This window comes from Mycothermus thermophilus, assembly GCF_041956435.1.
Source record: "Mycothermus thermophilus strain CBS 625.91 unplaced genomic scaffold VTJ04scaffold_2, whole genome shotgun sequence".
Lineage (NCBI taxonomy): Eukaryota > Fungi > Ascomycota > Sordariomycetes > Sordariales > Chaetomiaceae > Mycothermus > Mycothermus thermophilus.
This window is the reverse complement of record NW_027191428.1, coordinates 3,431,344-3,458,294: the sequence shown is the minus strand read 5'-3', so window position 1 is coordinate 3,458,294 and position 26,951 is coordinate 3,431,344. Positions and strand designations below refer to the sequence as shown.

General features: G+C 57.0%; 9 protein-coding genes across 9 annotated transcripts; 5 read left to right on the top strand and 4 right to left on the bottom strand.

The window, feature by feature from the left end:
• Nucleotides 1-115: 115 nt before the first annotated feature.
• VTJ04DRAFT_3426 (uncharacterized protein) lies at nucleotides 116-2,290 on the bottom strand (the record flags this gene model as incomplete). Its single annotated transcript, XM_069361325.1, has 3 exons — nucleotides 116-1,321; nucleotides 1,396-2,043; nucleotides 2,231-2,290. The coding sequence occupies 3 exons, from the start codon at nucleotides 2,288-2,290 to the stop codon at nucleotides 116-118; spliced, it is 1,914 nt and encodes a 637-aa protein (XP_069221947.1).
• Nucleotides 2,291-4,312: 2,022 nt separating this feature from the next.
• Nucleotides 4,313-5,536, top strand: VTJ04DRAFT_3425 (uncharacterized protein; the record flags this gene model as incomplete). The annotated part of the gene is made up of 3 exons (XM_069361324.1): nucleotides 4,313-4,501; nucleotides 4,874-5,345; nucleotides 5,499-5,536. The coding sequence occupies 3 exons, from the start codon at nucleotides 4,313-4,315 to the stop codon at nucleotides 5,534-5,536; spliced, it is 699 nt and encodes a 232-aa protein (XP_069221946.1).
• Nucleotides 5,537-5,620: 84 nt separating this feature from the next.
• On the top strand, nucleotides 5,621-7,392 carry VTJ04DRAFT_3424 (uncharacterized protein; the record flags this gene model as incomplete). The annotated part of the gene is made up of 4 exons (XM_069361323.1): nucleotides 5,621-5,794; nucleotides 5,856-5,930; nucleotides 5,991-7,031; nucleotides 7,096-7,392. The coding sequence occupies 4 exons, from the start codon at nucleotides 5,621-5,623 to the stop codon at nucleotides 7,390-7,392; spliced, it is 1,587 nt and encodes a 528-aa protein (XP_069221945.1).
• Nucleotides 7,393-15,047: 7,655 nt separating this feature from the next.
• VTJ04DRAFT_3423 (uncharacterized protein) lies at nucleotides 15,048-16,310 on the top strand (the record flags this gene model as incomplete). The annotated part of the gene is made up of 2 exons (XM_069361322.1): nucleotides 15,048-15,577; nucleotides 15,632-16,310. 2 exons carry the CDS (start codon nucleotides 15,048-15,050, stop codon nucleotides 16,308-16,310), a joined length of 1,209 nt encoding a protein of 402 aa, XP_069221944.1.
• Nucleotides 16,311-16,342: 32 nt separating this feature from the next.
• On the bottom strand, nucleotides 16,343-16,624 carry VTJ04DRAFT_3422 (uncharacterized protein; the record flags this gene model as incomplete). Its single annotated transcript, XM_069361321.1, has 1 exon — nucleotides 16,343-16,624. The coding sequence occupies one exon, from the start codon at nucleotides 16,622-16,624 to the stop codon at nucleotides 16,343-16,345; it is 282 nt and encodes a 93-aa protein (XP_069221943.1).
• Nucleotides 16,625-17,031: 407 nt separating this feature from the next.
• Nucleotides 17,032-18,083, bottom strand: VTJ04DRAFT_3421 (uncharacterized protein; the record flags this gene model as incomplete). The annotated part of the gene is made up of 2 exons (XM_069361320.1): nucleotides 17,032-17,362; nucleotides 17,458-18,083. 2 exons carry the CDS (start codon nucleotides 18,081-18,083, stop codon nucleotides 17,032-17,034), a joined length of 957 nt encoding a protein of 318 aa, XP_069221942.1.
• A 594-nt stretch (nucleotides 18,084-18,677) lies between these two features.
• On the bottom strand, nucleotides 18,678-21,393 carry VTJ04DRAFT_3420 (uncharacterized protein; the record flags this gene model as incomplete). The annotated part of the gene is made up of 2 exons (XM_069361319.1): nucleotides 18,678-21,148; nucleotides 21,243-21,393. 2 exons carry the CDS (start codon nucleotides 21,391-21,393, stop codon nucleotides 18,678-18,680), a joined length of 2,622 nt encoding a protein of 873 aa, XP_069221941.1.
• Nucleotides 21,394-22,608: 1,215 nt separating this feature from the next.
• Nucleotides 22,609-23,478, top strand: VTJ04DRAFT_3419 (uncharacterized protein; the record flags this gene model as incomplete). The annotated part of the gene is made up of 1 exon (XM_069361317.1): nucleotides 22,609-23,478. The coding sequence occupies one exon, from the start codon at nucleotides 22,609-22,611 to the stop codon at nucleotides 23,476-23,478; it is 870 nt and encodes a 289-aa protein (XP_069221940.1).
• A 772-nt stretch (nucleotides 23,479-24,250) lies between these two features.
• VTJ04DRAFT_3418 (uncharacterized protein) lies at nucleotides 24,251-25,524 on the top strand (the record flags this gene model as incomplete). The annotated part of the gene is made up of 2 exons (XM_069361316.1): nucleotides 24,251-24,886; nucleotides 24,946-25,524. The coding sequence occupies 2 exons, from the start codon at nucleotides 24,251-24,253 to the stop codon at nucleotides 25,522-25,524; spliced, it is 1,215 nt and encodes a 404-aa protein (XP_069221939.1).
• Between the last annotated feature and the right edge of the window lie 1,427 nt (nucleotides 25,525-26,951).

The window sequence follows — 26,951 nt, the reverse complement described above, 5'->3', positions numbered from 1 at the left end:
GCCAGCCATGCCCTACCTCCGTAGATGCCCAGTCCCAATCCCAATCCCGCGATAACAAAACCCTACCCGACATTTTCCGTACATTATTGACCTCGATCTGGCCATCATCTCTCTTTTATATGAAGCCCCCTCCTCCACCGCCAGCCACCTCCACCTTCACAGGAACATGGTTGATGACGGCAGCGTTGTCCCTCACCCCACCGTACAGTCCCGGCTCCTCTCCAACAGCGATCCCCTCCCTTAATAACGAAACGGAATTCATACCCTCCAACAGGGACCCTGACAGCGACGACGACGACGATGGCGACGACGCCTTGGCCAACCTCTCAATCTCGCTCCTCAAAAACCCCGCCAACGCCTGAGCCTGAAACATTCCCGTCTTGCGATAGACCGTCTCGATGGTTTCGAGCGCCCACCTGCGCTGCTGCTCGTCCACGCCGGGGGCGCACGCCGCCACCTTGACCTCAAACAACAGCGTCGGGATCCCCGCGATGCCAATGCTCGCTCCCCATTTCGTCTTGTCCAAGCAGGCCCAGTGCTCCGCCGTCAGGCTGGGGTGGCGGTAGTGCGTCGGCACCGACACGAACACGTCGCGCGCGAGGCGCGCGATGGTGGCGAGGCAGAGGCGCTGGCGCTCCTGCGCTATGAGACCCGCGGCGCCGCTGCTGAGCGGGAAGCGATCCGCGCTTTCGAGGAGGAGCTGGTTCGTCAGGATGCGCGCCCACCGGTAGTGGTTCCACACGCGCGCGATATAGGTGTTGTCGTAGACGTGGTAGCAGCCGTCGAGCACGGCGTTGGCGGGGAAGAAGGAGGGGGAAGGGCCGCGCTCTTCGACGACGGACCAGAGGCCGCGCCCGTCGTTTTGATGACGGGCTTCCCAGGCCGCGAGGTCGTTGTCGATGGAGAGGGCTTGGTTGATGAGCTCGGTTGTGGCAGGGTCGCCGTCGTAGTAGGCGTGCGTGCGGACGAGACCGGCGAGTTGGACGAATCGCGCGATGACGCCGATGAGATCAGCCGAGGGACGGTCGGCGTCGGTGACCATGGTTTGGCTGATGGCGATCCAGTCGGAGAACATCGGGGGGAAGACGGCGTCGCATTGGGGTTCGATGCTCGAGGGGATCACGCGGTTGGGTTCTGGAGAGGAATATTGGAATGAGCTTTGCTTAGCGGCAACCATAGAGAAACAGAGCTGGAGGAGGCCCCTCGCGCCGTCGGCAGGACCTCGGCCGAGTGGAAGGAAGTTGCTCAAGATGGCAGCGCCACCTTGGACGTGTGTCCGCGCCGGGCTGACTGCCTCCTCTTGCGGACGCGGGCGCGTGACCTAGGTGATGGTAAATCCCATTGTCAGAATGGGCTAGATCCTCCAGGATAGATGCTGAGAAAGGGTCGCCTTACCTCATACACGGCCATAATAACGACGGTACGTAGAACGACCTCCACATCCAGGGTCGCCATGTTGCGCATCGAGGAGGCAATGGTCTGCAAGACCTGCCCGTAATGATGCTTCGCCAGCGTGTTCAAGGCCTTGTCGCCGCTGAGATTCGACATGGCCGCGAGTCCTACCGCCGCCATGATGTTCCTCATCTCGCACGAGTGAAGCCATCGCAGCCCTTGGAGTTCTTTGGCGCTCTTGGGCTCATCTGGAAGCCCAAGGATGTAGTTATCAATATAAAAGCGGATGCCCTTTTCGCCAGGGGTCACGGTAATCTCTGCCGGCAACTGGGGTCCCTCTGGGCTTCGTCGACGGCGTTGGTTTGTGGAAAGAGACGTCGCGGGGCTCGATGGCTGCGCAGAGCCCGGTGTCCCTGACGATCGACTCCTGGTGGAGCCGACGGGAGACGACGACGACGACGCTGTCGATATGGGCGACGTGCTGGATGGGTCGCCCAGTTCGGACGGCTCTGTGACACCCCACTGGGCGTGAGCTTTCTGCATGACCTTGGAGCTCTCATCCCGGAACATGAGAGACAGTTGGTCCCGATATCCGGGACATGGCTTCCGGATCCGCACGCACTGCGTACATTGCGGCTGGATTTTGTCACACTGGCCCGGCGTTGGTTAGCTCAAGTCGCGCGTTAGTGGCGATGTTGCAGAGAACAAAGAGGGGTCAAAGACGTTTTAAGGTTCGCTCCGTTCCGGCACTCGCGTCCCGAAAGGTCAAAGACGGGACGGCGTTTCGTTCGAGGATGGATATATGTCTTTGGAGGGGGGCATAAGGAAGATTAATCACCTTGATTCGTCTGGTCCGGCAGTTCTGGCAACCCTGAGATGCCTTACCGCAATAGACCATGGTTGATGTCACTCATATGCAAGCGCGCTGCAGTTTGTGTGTTGGATATGAAAGCCCGAATATGGTATTCAACTCGCCCAGCTGTTTGCTTTCAACCCACCCAGACGACAGGCCGATGCTGTGCTGGTCCGAAGGATCGAGGACAACTTGACAGGTTAACCAGGGACGGAAACCAGGTCGCCAGAAAGTGAGAGTCGACAGTGGTTGATGGCGGGTAGTCCATTCCTGCGTGTCAAGGGGGTCGCATTCGCTTCAGCAAGGGAACGGGAATCCGCCGTCGATGAGAGATGCGGAAGACAGGGCGCAGAGAGCGCGCAAGTCTGTCGAGAGGCCAGACACGCAGGATAGGTGCGTATGTAGCGTAGGAAAAGTTGGCCAGGCCTTTCGAAGCGGGTGCAGCTCCCCCGCCGCGTGTTGTTGCAGAGGCGAGTTTTAAAAGGGACGACACACCACAAGAGCTGCCGGTAGTTGTGTCATGGCGGCACCTGTCGGGGGGCCTCTAAGCGACATCAGCTAGTCATGCAGGCTCCGCTTCTTGGGAACAAGGCGTGCCCAGAGAGATGGGTTAGCCCAGGGCTTTGCTGCAGGGGCCAGAACGGCTTTGGAAGGGTGTGAAGGCTGCGATTTGCGAGTTGTCAAACAGCGTTTTCCTTTTGAGAAACCGGATTTTCCCCAGCCCTGCAGTGAGACCTTGGTCAAAGAAGCCAACGAGGGCCTCCACGATCGGTGCGGTGAGAGCTCCGGCGTGGGACAGGGAAGCCCTGCGGTTCTGGAAGCCCGGAAAACCCAGATCGCCTGCAGTGCTACTGCACACTAGTGATGTCGGCTGGATCAGCAGATTCTGCAAATGATGGAAGTGGCCAAAAACATGTCCATCCCTATCACCGAGCATCCAAGAGCTGGGATGCATCATCTCACGGAGCAGAGCCTCGGGGACCAAGCTGGCACCACTACCAACAAACTCAAGGCGGCCGCCGTAGGGAGTTCAAAGAGGGCCACCTCATGTTGGACGGGAAGGGGGGCGTCAGTGCGGTGACGATCGCGTGCCATTGATCTTGCCAAGCAACCAACTCTGCGGCCGGGGGGTTCTTAATTTGGCGATCCTGGGCCATCCATGGCGTCGATCAGGACGTCAAGCTCTAGTGCACCAGCCATGGCGGACGCCTATTCCTGCGCGCCGTTGCAAGCTTCTTCCGCGGAGGAAGAGGAAATAGTACTAACTTGGACGGGATTTGTGTTTTGTCCAATCCTTCAACACGATGAAACCTTGAGGCGACGTTTGTGTTGAAGGAATTGACCAAACCAAACAGTCATCTCTATCGTAGGGGTAAGATCAGCCCTCGAACTATGTTCGAGCCAAGTCCAGCCCAGCGCCTGGGCAGCTGCGTGGCGTTCAGACGGAGCATGTATCGGGATGCATCCGAGCCGAGTTGTCTTGATGGCGGCCCCAGGCTGAGTTGCGTCACGTACACTACACAATGTGCAAACACGCCACAAAGAAGACTCTGCGAAGCTGAATGGAGCCTCGGTGCCTCTATACAAAGTAAATCTTGAAAAAGGGGACGCCCTGCAGTGCCAAGGGATGTTTCGGTATCTCTCGGTAAAACAAGGACGGGTTATTCCGACTGAAGAAGGGCTGAAGGAAAGAAAATCTCACAGCCAACACCATGTCAAGCGTCGGATAGACAGAATCGCCCAGTCCTAAGTACATACGTACCTAACAGTTACCCTGAAGCACCGACTCAGGACCCAGGACATGGCATCATATGTCGGTCGTCCTGAGAGAAATGTTGGGCAGGAGGCTATCGTAATGCCTTGAAAGGCGGAACATTCCCGATCCTGGGTCGAGTTAGTTTCGGGACGAGCCCGACTGGACATGAGGACCTCTCTGTGTGACAAAATTAGCCTCCGGCCTTCCACTTCAAAGTCGCAGGACCCTACTCCGTACATCTGGATGTCAGGTACCGAAAGGGAGCAACCTTTCCGGACTTGGCATTTTTCTCCTCCAGCATGCCGAATGCCATGCCCATCCGGGATTCGGACCCGGAGGCGACTGTGGAACCCCGGGGCCTGGACAAGTGGGTCCTGCCCGGTGTCCGAAGCCTCGGGCCGGCTACGGAAGTCACTGAAAGTGTCGGCGCAGCTGCATCTCCCACCCCAAGGTTTGCTGCAGTGCTGCCGTCTGGAGTCATGGTCACCTACCGACTAGGAGTAAGTGCTGGAAAGCAGACGTTCCTCGGCCTCGTCAGACATGTTCGATTTTTTTTTTTCGAAAACATCCTCCCATCACTCAATTCCCGCGGAGTTGACACAAATCTTCCAAGTCCTCCTTCAACGTCGCATCAGTGGTTTGTGGGTAAGAATGTTGAAATGCCGAAATGGAGAGAGAACTTGGTTGAAAAATTCCACGTCCAGGTCGGCTGGTGGCAGGCACCTCCCATTTCTTTCTTGGTCGTGTCCTTTTTCAGGGAAAATGAAAAGCACGAAAACAAACAATGCTTCATAACAAGAGAGCAAACAAAATCTATCAACCCGGAAGTTCGGCGTCACCACGTTGTGAACAGCGCCTGACTCACGTGAAAGTCGAACATCGGCATCATTCTTGTGTGGGCTGCGACTGGCCGCTGCCAAACCGCTGTCAATCGGAGGAAGGACCGAGCCGGGCCGTGGGTGTTCCGGGCCCGGTGTTCTGCCAAGAAAAGAAATCAAGGAAAGTTCCGTCTTGGACTGTGGACCCACCTCGAGTTTGCCCAAACCACAGCAAAATTCCGCTTCGAAACCTTGACCAACCTTATCCACACGACTGTCGTCCTCACGACTCCAGAAACTGCGCACTACGCTGCCATCCTAACCCTTAGGTACCTTACCTGCCCCATCAAACAGGACCCCAACAAGACAACGCCCAGGTCCACTCCCACGTCTGGGCCTCTTCCCTCCATCTCCCTCCTTCTCCCCGCTTCTCTTTTGGGCCACTTTCCATCCTTTCAGCCTCTTCAACCACCCCAGCCCACACTTCCCATTGTTGGACGTTGCGCTGGGTCGCGTAAAAAAGAAGGTACGTACAGCTTCGGATGTCGGCAGCATCATGATGGCATTCCATCGCCATCTCATCTCCCAGATCCCTGTGTTTCAATCGTCTTTGTTTTGTTCGGCCTGTTTTCTTTTTTACATGATCGCAGACTGACTCTGCGTTTGCCGACCGACCTAGATATATCATTCTTCTCCATCACGCCCAACCCGACCTGATCCCCCTTCATCCCGACATTCCACAATCGAAATTTACCCTTAGTTTTTGGGCAGCCATCCGTACCATCCGGCAATTCAGCAATCATGGCCACAAACGGGAATAGTACCAGCCACGACCAGTACCCCGCGCAGGCCCAGACGGCCGAGGCCCCGGCCAGCGCGGAGAACTCGGCCAACAACCTTCCCAAGGATGAGGTCGGCTGGTACTTCGTCGAGCAATACTACACCACCATGAGCAAGTCGCCCGAGAGGCTTCACGTGAGTTGACCTTCTTGGTGACCTCATCATTTGATCATCCCTTGCTGACGACTTTTCAAAGCTGTTCTATGGCAAGAAGGCCCAGTTCGTGTGCGGCCGTGAGGCCGAGGTCGTCAACGTCGCCTTTGGTCGCCAGGTGAGTCCTTCTCGAGCGCGATTGTTCCTCGACGACGCGAATTGACACCCGGGACATCAGGCCATCCAGGAGCGCATTCGCAGCATGGACTTCCAGGACTGCAAGGTCCGCATTTCAAACGTCGATACTCAGGGCTCCGAGGACAACATTCTCATTACCGTCATTGGCGAGATGGCCAACAAGGACGGCGAGCCCAAGAAGTTCGTCCAGACCTTCGTCCTGGCTCAGCAGCCCTCCGGCTACTTCGTCCTGAATGACATGCTTCGTTTCCTGCTCGAGGACGTTGAGGAGGAGGAGGCTGAGGCCCACGCAGAGGAGCCCGCCACGGTTGAGGAGACCCCTGCTGCCGAGACGAAGCCTGCCGAGGAGCCTGTTGCTGCCGAGGCCGCTCAGGAGAAGCCTGCTGCAGAGCCCGAGGCTGAGAAGAAGGAGGAGCAGCATGCTGAACAGCCTGCTCTTGCCGAGGCTGCTGCTCCTGAGCCTGCTGCCACTGAGGAAAAGCAGGCTGCTCCGGCTGAAGAGAAGCAGGAACCGGTCGATGTCGAGAAGACGGTCGAGGCCATCGCCGCCGAGGATGTTTCGAAGCCCGAGGAGCCCAAGGACCCCGCTCCCACGCCCGCCGCAGAGCCCGCTCCTGCTGCCGAGCCTGCTGCGGCTCCCGCCCCGCCTCAGCCCGAGAAGCCCAAGGAGCCCGAGGCGCCCAAGGGCCCGCCGAAGCCCATGTCCTGGGCTAGCCGTGTGGCTGCCAGCGTCCCACGCCCCGCCGTCCCAGTGCCCGCTGTCAAGCCCGCGACCCCCCCTGCGGCCACTCAGCCCCGGGCCCCTGCTCCCGCGGCTCAGCGCGCCCCGGCGGCCGCTCCGGCTCCTCAAGCCCAAGAGACGCCTGCCCCGGCAGCCGCTCCCAAGGATCAGGGCGAGTGGCAGACAGCTGAGACCAAGCGCCAGAGCCGCGGGCCTCACCCGTCCGCCGCTCAGTCCGACAAGGACAGCACCATGGCCTACATCAAGCTCAACAACCCGGCCAAGATCGATGATGCGAAGCTTAAGGAGTACCTCAACTCGTTCGGTCCGCTCGTCTACTTCGATGTGAACCGCGAGAAGGTAAGACCTCTTTGCCTTTTGTTTTTTTATCTGCTCACAGAGTTGACTGAATATCTCCCAAAAGGGCTGTGCCTTTATCGAGTTCAAGACCCCCGCCGGCTACTCTGCCGCTGTTGCCGCGAACCCGCACAACCTCGACGGCCAAGAGTTCCTCGTCACTCAGCGCCGCCCTAAGGCCAACGCTTACGGCGGCTCCAACTACAGCGCTACGCGCGGGGGTGCTGGCCGTGGGCGCGGCGGATACGAGCCCACTCGCTCGGGCAGCCAGAGCGGCCGCGGTGGCCTCGGCCAGACTAGGGGCCGCGGTGGTGGCCCCCGCGGCGGCCGGGGTGCCCCCCAGGTCGGCGCTGGCGGTGCCTAGTACCACCCATCGCCTGACAAAGCTCTGGGAATGGCATGGTAGTGGGTGGGGTGGATTGAGGGCCGAGCTGTGAGACCTCGGTCTCTCTACCTATCTTTCCTACGCTACTTGGCTGCGCCCTTAGCAAATGTTTCATTATATCCACACTTGCACAAAAAATATCACAAAACACAAACAACATGGACATCATGGCGGCGGGGTTTTCTGTTGGTGTCTGAGGGATGGCTGGTTGTTTGGTCGGTTGGTTGGTTGGCAGGCAAAGGGCATTTCTTGGTGCGTCACGGAGTACGGGGCTACTACTTACAATTCAAGTTAGTATTTGAAATCGGGGTAGGAAAACAGGGAAAGCAAAACGACAAAACGGACAGAAAAGAATCGTTATTACGCGTGTTATGGTCTCTTTCTTTTTTGTTGTTGCTACAAGTTGGCCGTTCCTCTTTTGCGGTGATATGGAGAGAGTCCTTGCTTGTTTTGGCCCTTTTCTTTCTTGCTTCTGTTTCCAGGATCCGGTATCCATTCTTCTTGTACTTGGCTGCTTCTGTTGTGGTTCTTTGCAGGACCTGTATTTCATACTGTTGCTTTTTGGCTTTTCTGATCTTGTGTTGTCTATCGTCTCAATCGATAACAACGGATTCAAGCCGCAGGATGTCGGGACCGGGGCTCAGGAACACAGGTGTACATGATGCTTTTGATGACCGGCAACAAGATCCTATGGGCGGGTGATGTTGAAGTGTCAAGCACGTTGTCACTTTGATGGAATCGGACAGGGCAAGATTGCTTATGATGATGAATGGGCTGGGAAGAAGGCAGTTGTTCATGCTGGAAACAAGCTGGAGGGATCGTATTGCATTCTATCGCTATTGTTGATAATGACATGAACTACCTACGTACGTGTACACAGCCAGGTGTTCCTGAGGGATTGTTTGGCGTTTGGATGCAAGAGGATGGTTTCTCCGGAACGCAATGGTACCTGTAAGAGTTGTTTATTGACGAAGATGATGATGCTGATGACGATGCCGAAGTGGGCAGCGGTTCAGTCAAGGACACGTATTATCCCTCTTAAAGGCCCAGAAGTTCTCGTCCTTTCTCATCGAGGAAATATGGCCTTGTCTTGTAGTAGCTGGCTGTCTGTCCCTCTACCCAGCCAGATAGGATGGTGGCCTGGAACATGTCGAGATGGTGGTTCAGAGTGATGATCGGGTCGCCCGGGAAGAATTTACTGTATGCCCAATGAAAGGGGAAAGAAAGCATCAATGGAGGTCTGTCCTGGAGATATGTCCTCGTTCTTTTGAAACTCCTAGGCCTGTCCAAATGATATCAAACATCCAATTAAGGACGGTTCTTTTTCTTCCTGTCCAACAACGGGTGGGCATCAGCTCAGCATTAGCTAGAGGTGTTTGACCTGTCCAGGTCTCTCCATAACAAATCTGGCGGAAACCCTTTTTGCGTTTCGGTGAGGGAGATGTAGAAAGCTTTTTCGAGTTATGATCTTTCCTACCAACTCTTGGCCGGCCTAGGCGATGATGCTTATTCACCAAACATCGTGTCTTCGGAGGTACCTAACTACGATACGTACCGGCCCATTTGTAAGCAAGTTCAAGCACCGACGTCGGTCAGTTCGGTCAGCCATCCATCCATCCATCCATCCATCCATCCCATTTCTGCTGCCGTCTATTTGTCCGTAATATGGTCCCGTTGGTTCGTCGGGTCCGCCGGTCGACGTCTCGGTCGGTGTTATCCGCGAGGCACAGCTGCCGGTAGGCAAAACCAGGAATCGAGGGACGTAAAAGAGATGTTGCGTCGGTCAGCAAAAGAGAAACGCAGAATTGGGTTTGGACAATATGGGCCCAAATCTACATGTATTGTTTGTTTATTCTCTCGCTTCCGGGTTCCTTTCCCGCGCTTCTGACGGACAAACATACACACGGACGGACACACAGACAGTCAATCAGTCAGTCAGTCCAAGAAACAATGAGGCAAAGCAGCGGGGACGGGTCGACGCGCATGTCACACAGCAGCAAACTCCGCTCCAGCACGACCGATAGCCTAGACAGGTAAGGATTGTCGACCGAGAGAGGTAGATTACATGAGGCGATCGTCTGGTCCTTTACAGCTAGGTAGGTCCTGTAGGTACCTAAGGGGTAAACAAGTATACACAGCGTACTGCGTAAGACGTAGGTAGGTAGGTTCTTGGTGGTGCCGAGGACGACGTGAGCGAGCAAAGTAAGGCGAGGCAGAGAGAGGTATCTGACTCAGAGAAGGTTTGGATGATGGAATGGGAGCATGATGATGGCCTGACCGCTACCACCAGTGGAAGCGTGAAAGGCTGGCTGGGGCAGTGGGGAAGCGCCATGATCTCAGAGGTCGAACGTGTTATTCCGGTTGGCAGCTCCATGTTCATCTTCACCCTCACCTCATGTGCCCAGGCGTGTGACAGCTCCCCAACCTACCTACGCAGTGGCGCTGTCACTTCCTTTCCCGGGACAAACCAACCACCACTGGGAGAGCAATGATCTTCACTATCCACAAGGATCACAAGAGAGAATCTACCCGGAGAGGTTTCACATGTTCGGAACTTGGCAACAGTCCGATCACGCCGCTCCCACGTGGGGAATGAATCTCCCTCCCCCGCGTCCTCTCCTCCGATGACACAAGGTCGCGCTCCCCGACTATTACTAGCTCCGGACACGGCGTTTTTTTACAACTTCAAGCCCTGGGGCGGACATGTACGTACCACTACTGCGGACGCAGTCTGTATGTACTCTCCAAACAGGAAGAACCAGCCGAGTCCGTGGGACCTATCCAAGAGTGACTCAGGTATACCTGAGATGAGCAGACATGATCATTTATTCCCCCGCCTGTCTAACTCTCTCCGGTCTTACCCCCGCGCGTTGTCTCGAGCCCATCACTAGCATCACCACGACGGGTCGCGTCACAGATGGATGGAAAGGTAGCAGTTTCTACGACTAGCACTGTAGCGTCGCGTAGCCACGAGCCGTTGTTCCATGTTTGAGAAACGGACCCGACAACGGACGATCATGTGAGGGTGACAAGGGTGAGAAACCACCGACTGCGGAGCAGCAACAACAGCAGCAACAGCAGAAGAGGCAGATGGGGGGAGACGAGCCGACCAAACACAACAGAGCAAGGGACCATACCTAAGCTTAAGGGGCTTGACAGCAGCTCGCACATAGATCAGTCCCGAGCCCGACATGGACGAGCCACGGACCGCGAATGCGTCATGACAACGAAAAAAACGCTCCACGTCCGGGTTCCTTTACCTCAGGCAAGCCAGTCACACACAGTTCATCAATATCACCCAGCTCAACCCAGGCTCCCTGCCCGTCTCCTGCCTGCCCGACTGCGTCTCTCTGCCGTATGTCTAGCCACAGCGCACGCAGACGCATACGTCGTATATATTCCCCAGTGATTATTGACATTGACACCTTGCGTCAATCATCCCGCCCCGTTCCAGGGACGGCAGACGCTCTCCCCCTGTACGGCCAGTTTCAACCCGATCAAATCACGTCCCTTAGAAGCGTGCCGGGCCACGCTGCGATGAGCAGAGCCAGCATGAGGAGTAATAAGTAATACCGGGGGACGGCATCATCCATAAGGGTAGAAACATCCTCATGGTCCTCCTGGTCGAGCAAGCAGACGGCGGAGATTGGGCGGCGCGTGAGGAGGGGGAAAGACGTCTCGTCTGGTCTTCGTTCTCCACTCCACACCGGGTGTCAACAAGAGGGCGGCATGGTTCATTCTTCCAGAAATCGGGCAAGTGGTGAAACAGAAGAAGGCAAGAAAAAAACAATAGCGACGAACGACAGAAACCCGGAAACCTTGGGCAAATATCATGCGGCAGGCGATGGGAGTCGTCAGCTTCAGGCCGTCGCCTTCCTTTCTGGCCGTAGAGCGCGACGGTTGGGAGCTTGGGCCAGGGGGCGTCCAGACTCAAACCTCTCAGAGAAAGAGGCAAGCGCAAGGCCCCGCCAGGCCGATCCGCTCCCTTGCCGGTTGGGTGGGCCGTCAGATCCACCTGCTTGCTGCCACCTTCCCGAAACGGCTGCGCGGAAAGACGGTACGGACCCACTCTGTACGACGGTAACGCGAGGGTTCCTGGAGACCTGAGCTCCATGTAAGCCGTGTAGGAGAGAGTGGAAAGAACGAAGAGGAGAAGGAGACGGCCAGGATCTCAGGCTCCTTCCTCTTCCCTTTGGTTCGTCCATCAAGGTTCTTCATCAGTCCGGCGTCCAGCCTGTAAGAAGAGGCAGGAGACTCCGGCAGATGACCGCGCCGAGACCAGAGGACAAGAGCAGTGGCTGCCCGGAAGAGACCGAGAGGGAGGGGAACAAGGGGTCCGAACGACGGGCTTGAGGTCGATCGATCATGCTTGGCTTCGTGGAGAAGGCTGAAAATGCACGACTGATGGCCCAGAATCCTTCCCGAAGAGTGGAGGGGAAAAAGCTTGTTCCCCAGTCACCCTGAATCCACCTCGACGGCGTGACGGCGTCCACATCAAGGGGAGGGTGAGTAGTGTGGATGGGTTGGATTGCGGGACGGCGGGATGGCAAGCCAAGGAGGGGAGAGGCTGGGCTCGAGGGAGGGGAGCGAGACGAGCGAGATCTAGCTGCCAGGCGACTTCAGCTGCCACATGTGGTTGAAGAAAGAGGGTCGATGCCGCAGTGTGGCAAAGGAGCCCTGAAATTGAAGCCCACGAACCGGCATGGCGCCGACAGTTCGGCTTCTAGAAGAGAGACAGTCTTGGACCAGTCGGTCGCACATACCGGAGACACCCCAGAAGTCTAGGTATTGTCCTGAAGTATTGCTTGCAGCACAGCCCGCCTCAGCTGGCTGGGACACGGCAAGTCGGCGAGAGCGATTCTGGCTCTCTCCATCGGACAGGATCGCACTCGTGCAAGTCCGAGCGCGAAACCTCTCACAGTCGGGCTGGTCCGAAGTCGGTCTCAATGAAGATCGTCTCTGATCTCACAGACGTCATCAAACTCCAACGACGAGAAGAACCTGACAGGCGTGGAGTCCGACTTGTAGCGATGTCCACGTTGAGGAGGCTAGGTTCAGGATGGAGTATCACCCGGTGCGACACCCCCCCAGAGCACATGTCGCGCCCTCAACCACCTACCCGGAACAGCCTAGCCCCTCTCTGCGTGAGACCACGTAGGCGGCCGCTGATTGGATGGCTTCCCTCTTGTTGCGCCCTTTCGGTCGACACCCAGGCGGATCGGCTTCGTGCGCCGGGACGATTCGAGCCCGGGGCCGAGTGTGCTTTTTGGTGCTTCCGCAAGACGGGGTGGCGGCGGAGACGGCGGAGCGTTTCATTGAAATTTCGTCATCCTGTTTTGTTGTTCAGCGTTTGATGTTGAGACCACAGAGCGACAAAACAGTGAATAAAATGTCTCGGAGACGAGACGACGTCTTCAGTTCACAGGGTTCATTCATGCTTGACAGCATGCTTGCGTTGCCGAGAGGTGGTGGGACGGGAAACAGACAAAATATATACCATCACACCACATGCCCGCAATATATGCCATACAGGAGGCGGTAGCCAGAGAACCCTATTCTCAGCGTCGCAGACAGACGCATCGCCAAATGAAATTTTGATGGAGGTGCAATTGTGGGCGGTGCCGCAGCAGCTAACGGCTGCTACGCATCCAGTCGGGTAAAAGCGCCCGCGTCGGCACACAACACACTGCGTCCGCGTTCTGCCACACACAGCCGACCGAGGGACGGGCAGACGCGACGAGAGGTGGCGGCGGCGGCTCCGACCTCCAATCTCAAGAATGGATGTCCATACATACCTACATACATACATACATACACAGTACATACATACATACCGTGCTCGAACCTATGGTTTGGTTGACCGCCAGGTGGTAGTAGGGAGTATAGTAGTAAGAAATAATGTTGGAATGATCGCCCGCCATCTCGGACCGTCGCTCGGCGATGGATGATGATGCGCAGCCCAGCAGCATGGGAGTCGTCCACATCGCCTGCCTCGAAGGGATGTTGGATGACAGAGAAACGAGACTAGGAAGACGATCCGGGGACGAATTTAGAACTTGACGGATTCAAACTGGGAAAGACGAGAACCCCCGGGCAACTTGGCATTGAGATGGGGCCCCAGAGATCTGGGAGCCCGTGAAATGCAGAAATGCATCAACGAACGACATGGTGGTGGATGGCGGCTGGTGGACCTAGCAGGGGGCGTGTGAGGAGTGGGAAAAAGGGAGTCAAGCATGGCAAGCGTGGCGCCGGCTCTGCCAAGCTTCGGGAGGGTGCATCTTTTGGCTGCTAATAACGTTACCCTTACGGTTCCTGGGCGTAATTATGGAGGTCCCGTCGCTGACCTTCCACTATGAGGAGATACCTAATTGGCACCAGCTTCCGCTTCCCGTCACTTCGCCCGTTTCTCCATCTCACTTCGCACTCTCGCTGTCCAGGCTTTCTGCCATCCCAATTCCATTCACTTCCTCCTCTCCACCTTGCGCCCTGCCTCCTTGGCAAGGTTGAGGTGGTCTTTCTGCCGTCGGGTCCTTGCTTCAAGCTTGGGCTTCTTGCTTCTTGGGGGGTTTCTTTCCAGTTTTCGTTTCGGGCGTGAAACTTTAACCTTCTATTCCTAGCGTTTCTTTCCTGCCGTGCGGCAACGGGAGGCAACCACGGTACTCCACGGCACTCCGTACCTTCCTGACCTCCAAGGGTACCTACCTACAACTGACTACCCGTTTTACCTTCCTTTCCTCTTTCCCGTCCTGCCCGCCCGCGGGTCTGGCCCTACCATACCTTTCCTGCCTTGGGTCAAACGTTCCTTCTCTGAAAGTTTCCTACCAACTACTCCGTTCTGTGATCTCACTTCTATCTTTCTTTCTTTCCCTCTCTGGGATCCGCGATTGCGCAATACCCCGTGGGACACACCACCACTAGGGAAGGGACCTACCAGACCAGACCTATCTCCTTCACGGACTCTTCGTTACACGCTCGCTTGTCCTTGCCGTTTTGTCCCGAGCGGCTCGTCTGTCCCTCTCTCCCCAGATTCCACCAGCTGCACCGCACCTCAGCTTCTTTCACCCTTGGCCTTCGTCTCGGCTTTCTTGCATGACGGACTTTGCGTCCTTGGCGATCGATCCTCAGAGGCCTTTCCTTTCACAACCTCGTGGTGCTCATACTCACTGGACGTTTCTGCCAAGTCGGATCGGGGCGCATGGACGCATCTGAAGGTGTCTGGGCTTGAAGACATCGGACCATCTTTCATCACCACACTCGACGCCGACGACCTGGGGAATCCAAGGACTGACGACTGGGGCGGCCGCGTGCTTGGGGGAGCTAGTCGAGCGCCCTCAGGACACCTCACTACCACGACGACGACGGCCACGGCACGCCAGGACCGGGCATGCCATGCCATATTAGGACAGTCCTTCCGAGGAGTCAGCCTGTACTCACGCCAACAAGGCCACAGACGCATTTCCGAAGTGAGGGGGAGGGGTGGGGGAAACGAACACCGGCCTGGCCCCTAACCTTATCGACGACAGCACCCACAGCGACGACGACTCTAACGACGCCGAGGCCGGAGGTGGAGGAGGAGGAGTGCTCGCCGGGCATCCACATCTCACATCTCGCCATCACGACGATTCATCCGTCCCATGGCGCGCCGGCCCAGCGATGCCTTCTCCCAGCACAGCGTCGGCAGCGAGGCCGGCCCTTCGGGGCGCCCGCGCCGCATGTCCATGGAGGAGGATATGTTCTATCGGGAGCTCATGACTTCACGGCCGGCAAAACCCCCAAGCTACGAGTCCGCCATGAAAGCCGCCATGGCCGCCGAAAGGAGGGCGAGGCAGAGTCAATGTTATGGTGCGCCGCCGGTTCAAGAAGACGTGCTGCCGGGGTACTCATGCGACATTCACCTCGAGGGTGTGTTCATGCGAAAGATGGAAATCGAGGAGACGACGAAACGTGCCGAGTATCGCGATTGGAGGATGGTTTATGTCGAGTTGCGCGGTACCGCTCTCAACATTTACAATGTCAAGAAGGAACGTGCATGGTGGTCGGCATCGACAAGACACGACGGGCCCGACGTTTCGCCCGACAGTCCGCCATGGGTCAAGAAGGGCAGTCTCGAGAGGAAATACAGCCTGCTTCACGCGGACGCGGGTATTGCGGCCGACTACCGAAAGTGAGTTTCCATGATAGTTTCGGGAGAGATGGACGGGAATGCTGACGAGACCAGGCGACGGTATGTCATTCGCATGCGGGTAGAAACCGACCAATTCTTGCTATCATGTGTCGAACTCGGCACCTTTGTCAAGTGGTTAGATGGGATATTTGCCGCCATTCATGTATCACCACCAATAGACGAACGCGATTTTCCGAGAGATTTCAGCATACCACGAATCCAGAGGATACGATGGTTGCGTGGTCAAAGGCCACAACCACAAGACGCCATCGACTTCCACCGCTTAACAGAACAACAGCGTCAAAACGGCAGCGACGACGAGGACGGCGGCGGCGGCGACGGCGAGGATGAGCCTGGCGAACCCCCAGACGGCGGTTATGGCGGCGACGAATACGACCACGGCGGGCCAGGCTATGGGCCACGAACCGATCACCCAATTGTCGGGAGGTTATCGACGACGTCGTATCCGAACGAGAACATCGATCCGGACACCGGCAAGTGGCGGCCGCCACACAACTGGACAACGAAACACGACCAGTTGTACGCTCGTTTGTGCTACTCGGTATTATTGTTCAAGAGTCCACGCAAGAGCAACTACGTCGTTTGCCGCGGCGTTCGTTGGTACGTCGACTGGCCAACGGGCCGCATGGTTCGTGTGTTGCCGCCAGCGTATGGAGAGGTGGATGTCATGGGGCCTTGGCAGGTCATCCATACAGAAAACAGGCGGATCTAAGTCTGGTCATTTTTCCTTGTCTTTTTCTTCTTCTATCCCCGTGTCACAGCCAGAGGCGGCTGGTCACAGTTTTTGTTTACTTTTGTTGTGTCCTTTACTTGTCTCATTACATGAACACACACATGGCTTGGAGTTTTGGGGGAAATCCTAGCGGAGAGCATCGGGCCGCGCTTGGGAACGTACACACGCACCACGCACACACACACACTTGTCTGGGAAGCATTTCTTTTGTGCATAGTATCTATCATGTTTGGCATGGCATGGGAGATTTGAGCGGCTTGGCGGGTTGGTAGGGGGGAGGTTGAGAGCATCATATACCCCTTTTTTTCTTGAGATGCAAAACGGATTGAGTGGGGAGGCAGAGATTTCTTTTTGGGTATACCACATATAGTGTAGATGTTTTTCTTCGGAAATGTATGGTGATAATTGACCAAGCTTGATTGGGCTTGATTCTCGTGATTTCACTGTTGGCTCTGTGCGATGAAGCCGGCCTAGATTGTGTAATTACGACGCCTCGACACCAAACCCCGACAGCGCCATGGTTCCAGATCTCCTATCCAACACCCTGCCCGAAGTGCCGTAACGCCATTCCCGGGATATCCCTTCTCCATCCGAACATGTCTGGAATCTCCTAATCCTCTCCTTCCAACCCTAGTGTGGCATGACAATTTTAACATGTAAACTTCCTTACTCTCCTCGCCCACTCGAACCAAAGTCCCATCTACGACCCTTCGGTCCCTGTTGCTGCTGCCACCGCCGCTGCTGTCGCGGCCGTCAACGCCTCCACCTCGCGATCCGCGGCCCTCGACTCGGCAGCCAGCTCGTCGGCGACGGACCCGAGGAGCTCGTTGGCGCCCTCGAGGTCGCGGACGGCCTTCTCGACGGCTGACAGGAGAGACTCGATCTCGGCGCGCTGGGCGCAAATCTCGTCCCACAACGCCGCGTTGGCGGATTGCGTATCGCGCAGGCGGGCCGAGAGCTCGGACGCGTGGGCGGACAGGTGGGGGAGGAGGTGGGCGTGGAGGATGGTTGGCGCTGGGAGGGTGTGCGGGCTGGAGGAGTTTGAGGAGTTAGTTGCATAGGCAGAAAATAAAATAACTAAATAAATGCAAACGAAACCAAGGGGAGAGGGTAAATGAATACTCACGCAACCGGCGCCTCCCCGCCCCTCGCCTCGACCCGCCGCCGCGTCGCGTCCGCCACCAGCGCCTCGAGCTCGTTGAGCCGCGCCACCACCTGCCGGCTCGCCAGGATCGACTCGAACTCGCGCGTCCACAAGCCGCCCAGCCGCTCCACCATCTGCCGCTGCACAAACTCGAGCGTCCCGGGAGCACGGTGCGCGACGGTGGGGAAACACGCGGCGAAATTGTCCTTGCTGATCTTGTCGAGCGTGTGCTTGGCTGTGGTCGCGAAGAGCTTTTGGAGCCGCGAGGCGCGAGGGCCGGGCTCCGGTTGTGCTTGTTGTTGGTCTGGGGGTGGGTCGCTTGAGGTGGTGGGTTGTTGTTGTTGTTGTTGTTGTTGTTGTTGTTGTTGTCGTCGTTGTTGGCCTGATGATGATGTTGAAGATGAGGAGGATTGGTTGGCGGAGGGTTGGTTGGTGGAGGGTTGGTGCTGCTGTTGACGTAATTGAGAAAATTGTTGTCGACTCGTCTGAGACTGTTGTGGTTGTTGTGGTGGTGCAGGCTGGTCGGTCATCTCAACATCACCGTCTGGTTGTTGTTGCTGTTGCGGCGGCCTTGGCCTTGAGGGAGCAGGATCTCGTCCGGGCGCCATTCTATCGCTTTGAGAGTAAATCGACGGACTTATCTAATCGAGACGACACAGTTCGGGTGATGGAGATAGAATTGTGGTCTCGGCGATTTGGGGTTGCTCGTATTATTACCTCAATGCCTTGAAAGACGATGTTGGGTTTGCGCTGCGTCGCGTCCCGTCGCGAGTTCATGGAAGTCAATTTGGAGAAGGGTGGGGTGGCCGTTGGGGCGGAAGACTGTGGGGCATCTCTCAACCACCAAGGCCCGTCCACCCCGCACGACACCAAACAATCAACAACACCAGAAAGGGGTTCAAAACAAACAATGAGACCACATCATTGTAAATCAACATCAATTATTTGGTTTTCGTCTTGGCATGCAATCCATCAAATGAAATCAGTCTAAATAACTACACAAACATGTCCATGAGCCTCGTTCTCGCGAACATCCCAGACATAGACTCATACATGCATAGCAACAATAGGGTACCTGGACACAATACCACTGTAAGACAACCCGCCCAATCTCATAACCGTCATCAATGAACGTTCAAAACAAAGGAAACCCCAAGCAAACAAAGGAAAATCTCTTATCATTCCTCCTCTCTTTCCCCTTCTCACGAATACTCCAACGTCGTCCCCGGCCTACTCCCCTCCCTCCTCTCCAACCTCCTCCTCCTCCTCCTCTCCGCCGCATCCTGGTCCGTCAGCGGCATGCTGCTAAACGACCCTCCTGGACTATTCAATGACGACATCGTCGTCCCCGCGGGTCCACCTGCGGGCCCGTCCTTGGCCGCCCCGCCGCTGCGCCTCGCAAACGCCGGGTTAGGCGGCGAGAGCGGCTCATCCAGATACGAAGAGTCTGCCACTGTGCCCGGCGGACCACCACCACCCGTCATTGTCGACGGCGGCGGCGGCGGAGCCACGCCGGACGCAGGCGACCCACCACCACCGCCACCCGTTATCGCTGCGGTGGACGAATGAGGGGGCAAATGCCCTGCCGACTCAGCATCCCTGCGCATGCTGGTGGTGACTGATACCGAGTCGCGGCGATACCTCCTAGCGCTGCTGGTGCCCCTGCTGCCTCCGGTGCCCGGGGGGTCCGTGTCGGACAGGCTGCTGACCGAGTCTCCGCGCTCGCGGCGGCGCTGTTCGCGCATAGCTTCCTCTTCGGTCAGCCGGCGGAGGGTGACGTTGCGATCGCGTTCGTCGATGCGGAGTCGGACGCTGACGGGCGCTCCGGGGGCTGCTGCAGCTGCGTGCTCGCGCGAACGCTGCTCCTCGGCGGCGAGGGCGAGGGCGCTGGCTGAGGCGGCGGCCGCCGCCGCGGCGGGGTCTTGGTGCCGACGGCTGCGCTGCCGGGTCGGGGATTGGTAGGTGTCGGTGTCGGATTCGCGAGGCATGGGCGGCATCTTGACCGGGCCGTCATTCACATCATAGCGAGGGGGTTGCTGGCTGCCGCCAGGCATGGTGCCGGCGGGAGGAATGGGCGGTTTGGGAGGGCCATTGGCTGGGACGGTGCCCTGCGATTGAGGACGGACGGAGCTGGGATCGTAGCTTGTGGCACCCCGGGGCTCAATGGAGGACTCGCCAGAGAAGACGGAGGTTTCTGTGAACTCGGACGGCGGCGGGCGGGACCGGCGGATGCGGCGACGGCGGGATTCCCTCCGCGACGGGGTCGAATAACCATCGCCCGTGTACCTTGATCCGCGGCGACCGGAGCGACGCTCGTCTTCCTCCTCCCTCATCCGTTCTTCATCTCGGTCCCGGTTGTTTTTGCCTCCGAGACCCAGCTTGGCTAAGAAGCCCAAACCCATGCCGGCAAGGAACCCTTTCCCGGCGCCGCTGGCACCGCTCTTGCGTTGCTCAACAGGGGAAGAAAGCTGGGTAGGGCTGACATATGACGAGTATTCGGAGCCATCGATGGTGCTTTCGAACCTTGATGTTCCCGTGCGCGAACGATGAGGCGTGGCGGTGTAGCCCCTGCTGCTAGCCGGCGGTGGACGGGGACCGGGCAAGACCGAAGACTCGTCATCGCGGCGGTTGTGATGTCTCCGGGGTTCCTCGGTATATTCGGTGAACTCGCTCTCCGTATATTCGCTGCGTGCCGGGTGCCGGTGAGAAGCACGGCGAGGAGTGTCTGTTGACACGGCCGAGTACTCATCGCGGTGGTCCTTGCGGCTGATAATCTTGGAGATTACCGCACCAGCGCCGAGACCGGCTCCGGCTGCAAAAAGCTTATTCATGAACCCGCCACCACTGGGCTCACCATCGCGACCTCCGCGCCGAGGAGGAACAGTCGATTTCTCGTCGTAGTAGTAGCTGTCCGAGGCACGGCGTGAGGAAATCACAGTAGGCTCACGCGTGTGGCGGGTCACTGTGGACGGACTCGGGCTGCGGCTAAGGCCGCGTTCTGCGTCCTTGTTCTTTTTGCTGCGACTGCGGAACAGGGCAACGGCGCCGGCCCCAGCGGCTAAGGGGCCTAGCCATTTCATCTTGCCACCGCCAGACTTGCTCGTCACACGGCTGATTTCATCATCGCGGACGGTGCCACGGCCCCTCTCGTAGTCGCGGTATCCGTCATTGACATAGTCCAGGATGAAATACAAGATCAGTAACAGACCCATCCACACGGCAAAGAGTATGAACAAGGCCTTTGGCGAGCCATAGAGGGTCAGGCCCAGCGGGATCTGGACAATGCCCAACAAGGCGGTGGCGCGGCCGAGCCAGCGATGGACATGTAGGCGGAAGGACCGTCGACCAGTGAGCTTGAGGATGAGATTGCCGCCGAGAGCCTGGACGAGAAGCATAACATAGATTGCGACGCCGATGCCATGGTGGGGGTTCGTAAGGTTACGAGGCGGGCCGACGGCGATGAAACCGAGGATGAAGACGACGGTTGTGAAGAAGACGGCGAGGATATGAAAATAGACATGGTAGCGGACGGCAGTGCCGCGGCGGCGGGTGTAGAAGCGGGTAAGGAACACGGCGCCGGGGACAAGGAAGAGAAAGGTGATAGCGGCGAGGACACCGTGGGCGAGGATCATAGAATGGTATTGAGCGACGCTCGAGAAGCGATTGCCCATGCCTGCGTGGGTGTCAGTTCAATCTTTTGACGTCACGACGGAGGGAGCGGGAGCGGCTGGTCTGTCTCAGCAGAGGTGGGCCGGCAGGATGCATACCATTGTAGCGCATTGTCTCAAAGTTGAGCCCCATCAAATTGGGGAGGAGGAACGTGTTCTTGGTGAAATCCCAGGTGCCGTCGCCGACCGACAAAGTGTTGGACGAGTACGAGGCGCTCCCCGGCGGGGAGAAGGTATCGGCGGGAGCCATGTTGACGCCCAGGGCTAGTCGAGCCCGGAAGGGCTATGGGAACGAGGGACGGTGGTGATAGTAACAGGGAGTTCGGATGGCGGTTGGAATGTTGTGTGTCGGTAGAGTCCAAAGCGCGGGAGGAAAAGTAGGTCGGACGACGACACCGACAAGACAGAAAATGGCGGGGCTGGGCTAGCCCAAGGCTGGGGCGTCTTAATTGTTGATTGCAGACGACGTCGACTTGTCTCACATAGTCAAGATGGAAAATACTTTGTCAATACTGCCCGCAAAAAGGCAGAACCGAGTCCAGGTAAAAGCCCATCATGATGCTGCTCCCATGGAGCAGTGTGTCGGAGAACAAGAAACAATGGCCCGACTCTTGTCGTTGGTGAGCTGGCGTTGCACGACAAGCGCTCAAGCTGCAGCCAATGCCCAATCGTGCAGCAACAAGTGGGTTGCCGGGTAACCAGGGGAAGCTTGGACCACCCGGTCTCCACTCTCAGCCAGCCCTGCGGGGTCCCGGGACCCACAACTTCAGCTGACTCGGGCCGGGCAAAAGTGGGGTACGGGCTCGGAGCTGGTGTGGGGAATAGAAGTGGGGCCATGCCGAGCTCCCCCGGGCCATGGGGACAAGTCGCCCCGAATGGTTGCCAGCTTCTACATCCGCATTTCGTCAATCCATCCATGGATCTCTACACCACTTAGGTCCTGTCAGGATACGAGATAGCGAGAGACATGATGAAACAAATGGATCGAAACATGGAGGCCGGTCAAATGCGCCGGTTTGACACCTCGGAAAAAAACATGCTTCCACTTGACGTTAATCCCATCGTCTGCCGGCCCTCCTTGCCAGTTCATTGGTCCAATCAGCTCCAAATCCGAAACACGTAACCCAAGGCTCATCCTGAATACAACTCTGACTGACTGTATGACCCAGCCGGCCGGTCACTGAATCCGCGACTTGCAGAGTGACATTTCCCAAGCCTTGAGCCGCATCTGTTGGACCTCACCGGCTAAGCCACCGACTGACACGAACAGTTCAAATCGCTCATAAAGCTTGAGATGCTGTTCAATGAGAACCGGGCAAGTCGATGAGGCTGACGATGGCAAAGCGAAGCCAACCCACCCATCCAAGATAAATGTTGATATAAAGCTGCTCGCTATTGTTCGCAGGTTGTGCCAACATGACAGCTCCGTGGCCGCATTCCGTTCTTCAAACTTGCTCAACCCACAATGTCCTTTCTCAAGCCCACTGGGATTGCCAGCGACATGTGTGACGACTCGTCATCCCTCAGCTCCAGTTCACTTGAGGTGGAGCAGGTGCCCGGCACCTACTTTCTCCCTCCCACTTATGCCACCCTCTCATTCCACAAAGCTGATATCCTCCGCCTTCTCAACTTCCCCTCTGACATCGTCTCTGCTGTTGAGTCTCTGATCCTTGCTTCCTGGCCCCCCGGCATCGAGAAGCAGTACCCATCCGGCCAGGCCTTCGAGTTCAAACTCAGGGGGCGACCCTTCGGCACCTTCCGTGCCCAGCAGTTCATCGGCGGCATCCACGTCGTGCGTGCCGTGTTTGCCCTCTTGCGCCGTCACGGCTGGGACTTGACACTCTCCACTGTTTGCAGCACTCGCTACACGGCCAAGGACACGCTTGTCTTCCATCGATCCCCAGTTCCCTTGTCCGAGGTCGAGTGGCTGGCCCTTGCACCGGCTGGTGATCGCCGGCTGCGGGTCGTCTATGACTCTGGCGTTGGCGGCCACAGCCAAGCTGACCAGGATCGCCAGAATCACATGGTCGTGCTCAACACCGCTATCCAAAACACGCTCGAGGAGCTGGGATATTTCAAAGAAAGCAGCTGGAGTCACGACACGCGCGAGTTCCTGCTCAAGGGCAAACCTTGGAGACCCAAACCCGCGGAAAGTGTCAAGGTGCGCGTGCTGTTGATCCGCTTGCTGGCAACCATGGAGCAGTGTGGTTGGCGTCCCTACACAGCCCTCGTGCAGCGCACAGGACAGGACGATTACCGCATGGTGGATACGTGGTACTTTGTGAGGGATATTGCGAGCCCCGGGGTCGCTGATGCCCCTGAGGCACGGAGTTGAGGCGTGAGGCGCAGGGAGAAGGTGACGGAGGAACTTGCAAGACATGCAATCAAGACAGACCTGAGCAGCAATACTGGGAAAGCCGCAACTCTTATTTGTGTGGACGCTTTGCCAACCATATCCAGGGCAGGATCAAGGTGAGGGCCAGGATGCGGAATGGACTCTTCAGGACTTGGTGATTGCCATCGAAACTGTCGGATACTTCACAATGACTTATGCGTCTGAGTGGAATCTCGTATAGTCTGTCTAGTCAACTGCTTCGTGCCCAAGTACATTGCCGTGACAGAAGTCTCCCAAGACTCCTGTGGTGGATTCTGATGGCTCTTGCCACGAGGTATTGACTGCAGTTCTGTCTCTTGCCATATCCCGTCCCTTCCACCATCAACGGATCCGACGTTCTTACCCACCTCAGTTACAACCAGGGGCTTGTTTCCACTTTGATTCTGCATCGTGCCATCCGGACACTCCTCTCTTGCCTCCTGTCCATCTCCCTCTTGTCCTTCCACCGCCAACTGCCACCCTCCAGTCCACCATGAGAGGAAGGACCTGGCAGTCATGGACGTTGGATCCATGGCATTTAAACCCCCAACAATTTCTTCCGCCCTCCGTTCTCTTCTCTCTTCTCCTCGTCTTCCATCTCCAACCGAAGTATCAATCACCAACGCCATACTTTTCCCATTCTTGGTCTTAGGACTTATCGTCATTGCATTGCTTTGCCTGCTTCCACTACCCACTCTTAATCTCATTGCCATTTTCAGCATTCGTCTTCACCATGAAGTCCATCATCTCCACCGGCCTTGTCGCCGCTCTTCTTCTCCCTTCGGCCGTCAATGCCGGAGGCTGCCCCAAGCACAACCGTGGCTCCAACCGCATCACATGCCATATGTTTGTGGATGAGTCCCATGTGTCCAAGGGTGGGAAGAAGGGCGGCCTCTTTGGCTTTGGCGGCAGCAAGAAGAAGGGTCTCGAGATCAAGCGCCGCACGACAACCTTCGCTTGGTCGTTCTTCTGGAACTACATCGCCTCGGATGACTGTCCCAAGACGCACGCCCACTTCACATCCCTCCTGCCTCCCCTCAGTCATCTGCCCCATGCTGTCAAGTGCCGGGTCGAAGTGCGCTGGCACCCTGACAAGGACCATGGCCAGTGCGACTACTACGGCAACCAGATTGAGAATCACGACAACAAGCATCCTCACACTCACTGGCTCTACGACCCCTACGACGAGCGCAACTGCAACGTGACCTGGGACTTCGCTGGCGAGTCGTTCATCGACCACCTGTCTCTGCCGGGCAAGATGGTGTGGCCTCTGCAGGCCAGCTACCACCGCCCTGATCACCACTTCAAGTCCAACGACTTCCACATCCACCATGAGCTGGCTAACGAGGGCGACCAGTTCAAGCTCGAGGTGAGTTCCTTTCTGTCTTGGTGGTACACACGATCGACGGTGACTAATGATTGTCACAGATCCACTCCGGCAAGGCGAATGACTTCTCCCACTCATGGGGCACTCCTGTGGGTGGCCACATCGGCTGGCACCCTGAGCACCGCAAGAAGGAGGAGGATGACAAGGACAAGAAGGACAAGAAGAAGGACAAGAAGGAGAAGAGCGTGCCCGAGATCAAGAAGGACCACGCCAAGTTCCACGGCTACTACAACACCAAGAGCCTCTACTCGTGCTGGGTCTTCGACAAGTTCCACGTGGTCACGCACGATCACATCCGCACCGGCAAGAAGAAGGACAAGCGCGCTGACGAGGGTGAGTTGCTGACGCCCGAGGACCATCACCAGGTCGAGCAGCTTCTGCGGGAGGGTCTTCATCACTTCCACACCCATCTCCCTGCCTGGTCGACGTGCGAGCCTCGTCCTCCTGTTCCCTGCACTGAGGAGCACCACGAGGACAAGTGCGATGGCGATTCGTGCAAGGTCGAGGACAAGTGTGAGGGCGACTCGTGCAAGGTTGGGGACAAGTGCGAGGGTGACTCGTGCAAGTTTGGGTCGGACAATGAGAGTGGAAGTGACAGCGGGTCGGATTCTGACGAGTAGATGAGCTGGGGTGTGAAGGTCATTGTCATTGGTGATGGAGTTCTTCATGGAGAGGTGTTGAGTGTTGTATGATAAGTTCCAGGTTGTGTTTATGATAGAAAGTCAGAAACGTTGTTGATGTGGCTCAGCTTCATGACGTTCCCCTGCATGGATGTCTTGTTCGACGTGAGTGTCTTGGTTAATGCTTCATGCTGGCGCTGGACAGAGCCATTGATCTATTGATGTTAGATGGATGAGGGACTGGATATCAAGGTTCTCGCCTTCGTCTTCTCGCCCGGACAACATAAGCCCAAGCTCTGACCGTCTTCCCCAACCGCCTCCTCTCAATGGCCACACCCGAGTGTGGTCGAGCGGTATTGAGAGGAGGCACCTAGATTCGCCAGGCACGCCCACGTCGTAAATCGAAAACGTTCTGGGTTCGACCCCCAGTCGTGTCGGCGCAAAAACCACCGGGGTTTTTCGTAACCATTCCACTTCTACTCGACCGGCGCGGGGGTAGGGCTGGGTGGTGAGCTTTTTGTCTTTTTTTTTCTTTCCACCCTTCTCCCGCATCGAGGTTGTCGATCATGGTCGTCATTCTTCTCAAGCTCCATTTCTTATACTATTCTCACATCATCTTCCAAAGTCTGCTGCCACCACTGGAGAGAGGAATCTAAACACAACCGGGCTGTGCACGTTTCCTAGCTCGGCTTGTTTTCCCAACTGACTTGATTTTTGCCATTGGACGAGCGCCGAGTGATTTGGGATTCATGCCTAGTGAAACGAGGTATGATGATGTTTTGATGAGTTGGTGCCCCTGGATTGTGAAGACAAACAAACTTCCGTTTTCGGATGCGGACTGAAGACATTTCCACCTCAAGTACTCCGTGCACGCGAAAATGCGACATGATGACTGACATCTTCAAACCCATAAGTGTCCCATCTACAAGATCAATCGGGACTTCGAACGCTCCATTTTCCATAGTGCACGGCCGACGAGATCCTCAACACCAAGGCAATATCTGGTCGAGAAGTGTATGTGGCAAGGTGACGATGCTTGGATGTGGCGTCCATGTCATGAGGCTTCACATGCCCCTGTTCACAGTACTGCAGTTAACCTCCCCCCCCCCCCCTGTCGGGGTCCTGTCAAGCCCCCCTGACAGTTTGACCGCCCTGTTCCAAGTTTCGCTTGTTGGGTGCCCACACACCGCTGGCATGCCCCGCTGATGACATCACTGTCCAGGCCCCCGATCGGGTTGTGCCCCTCATCTGCTACCAAGTAGAACTTGAGAGACCTCGAGGTCCAGGCCCATCCATCGAGCGGCACAGAGAACTGGATCCAACTTGTGCTCCCAGGTTCAGGTCCGTCAGTCCTATCAAGCTCGTCCCACCCGACTGTGCAACCAAGGAACCACCAACCTGCCGGCAGCGTTGGGCACAAGCGACCG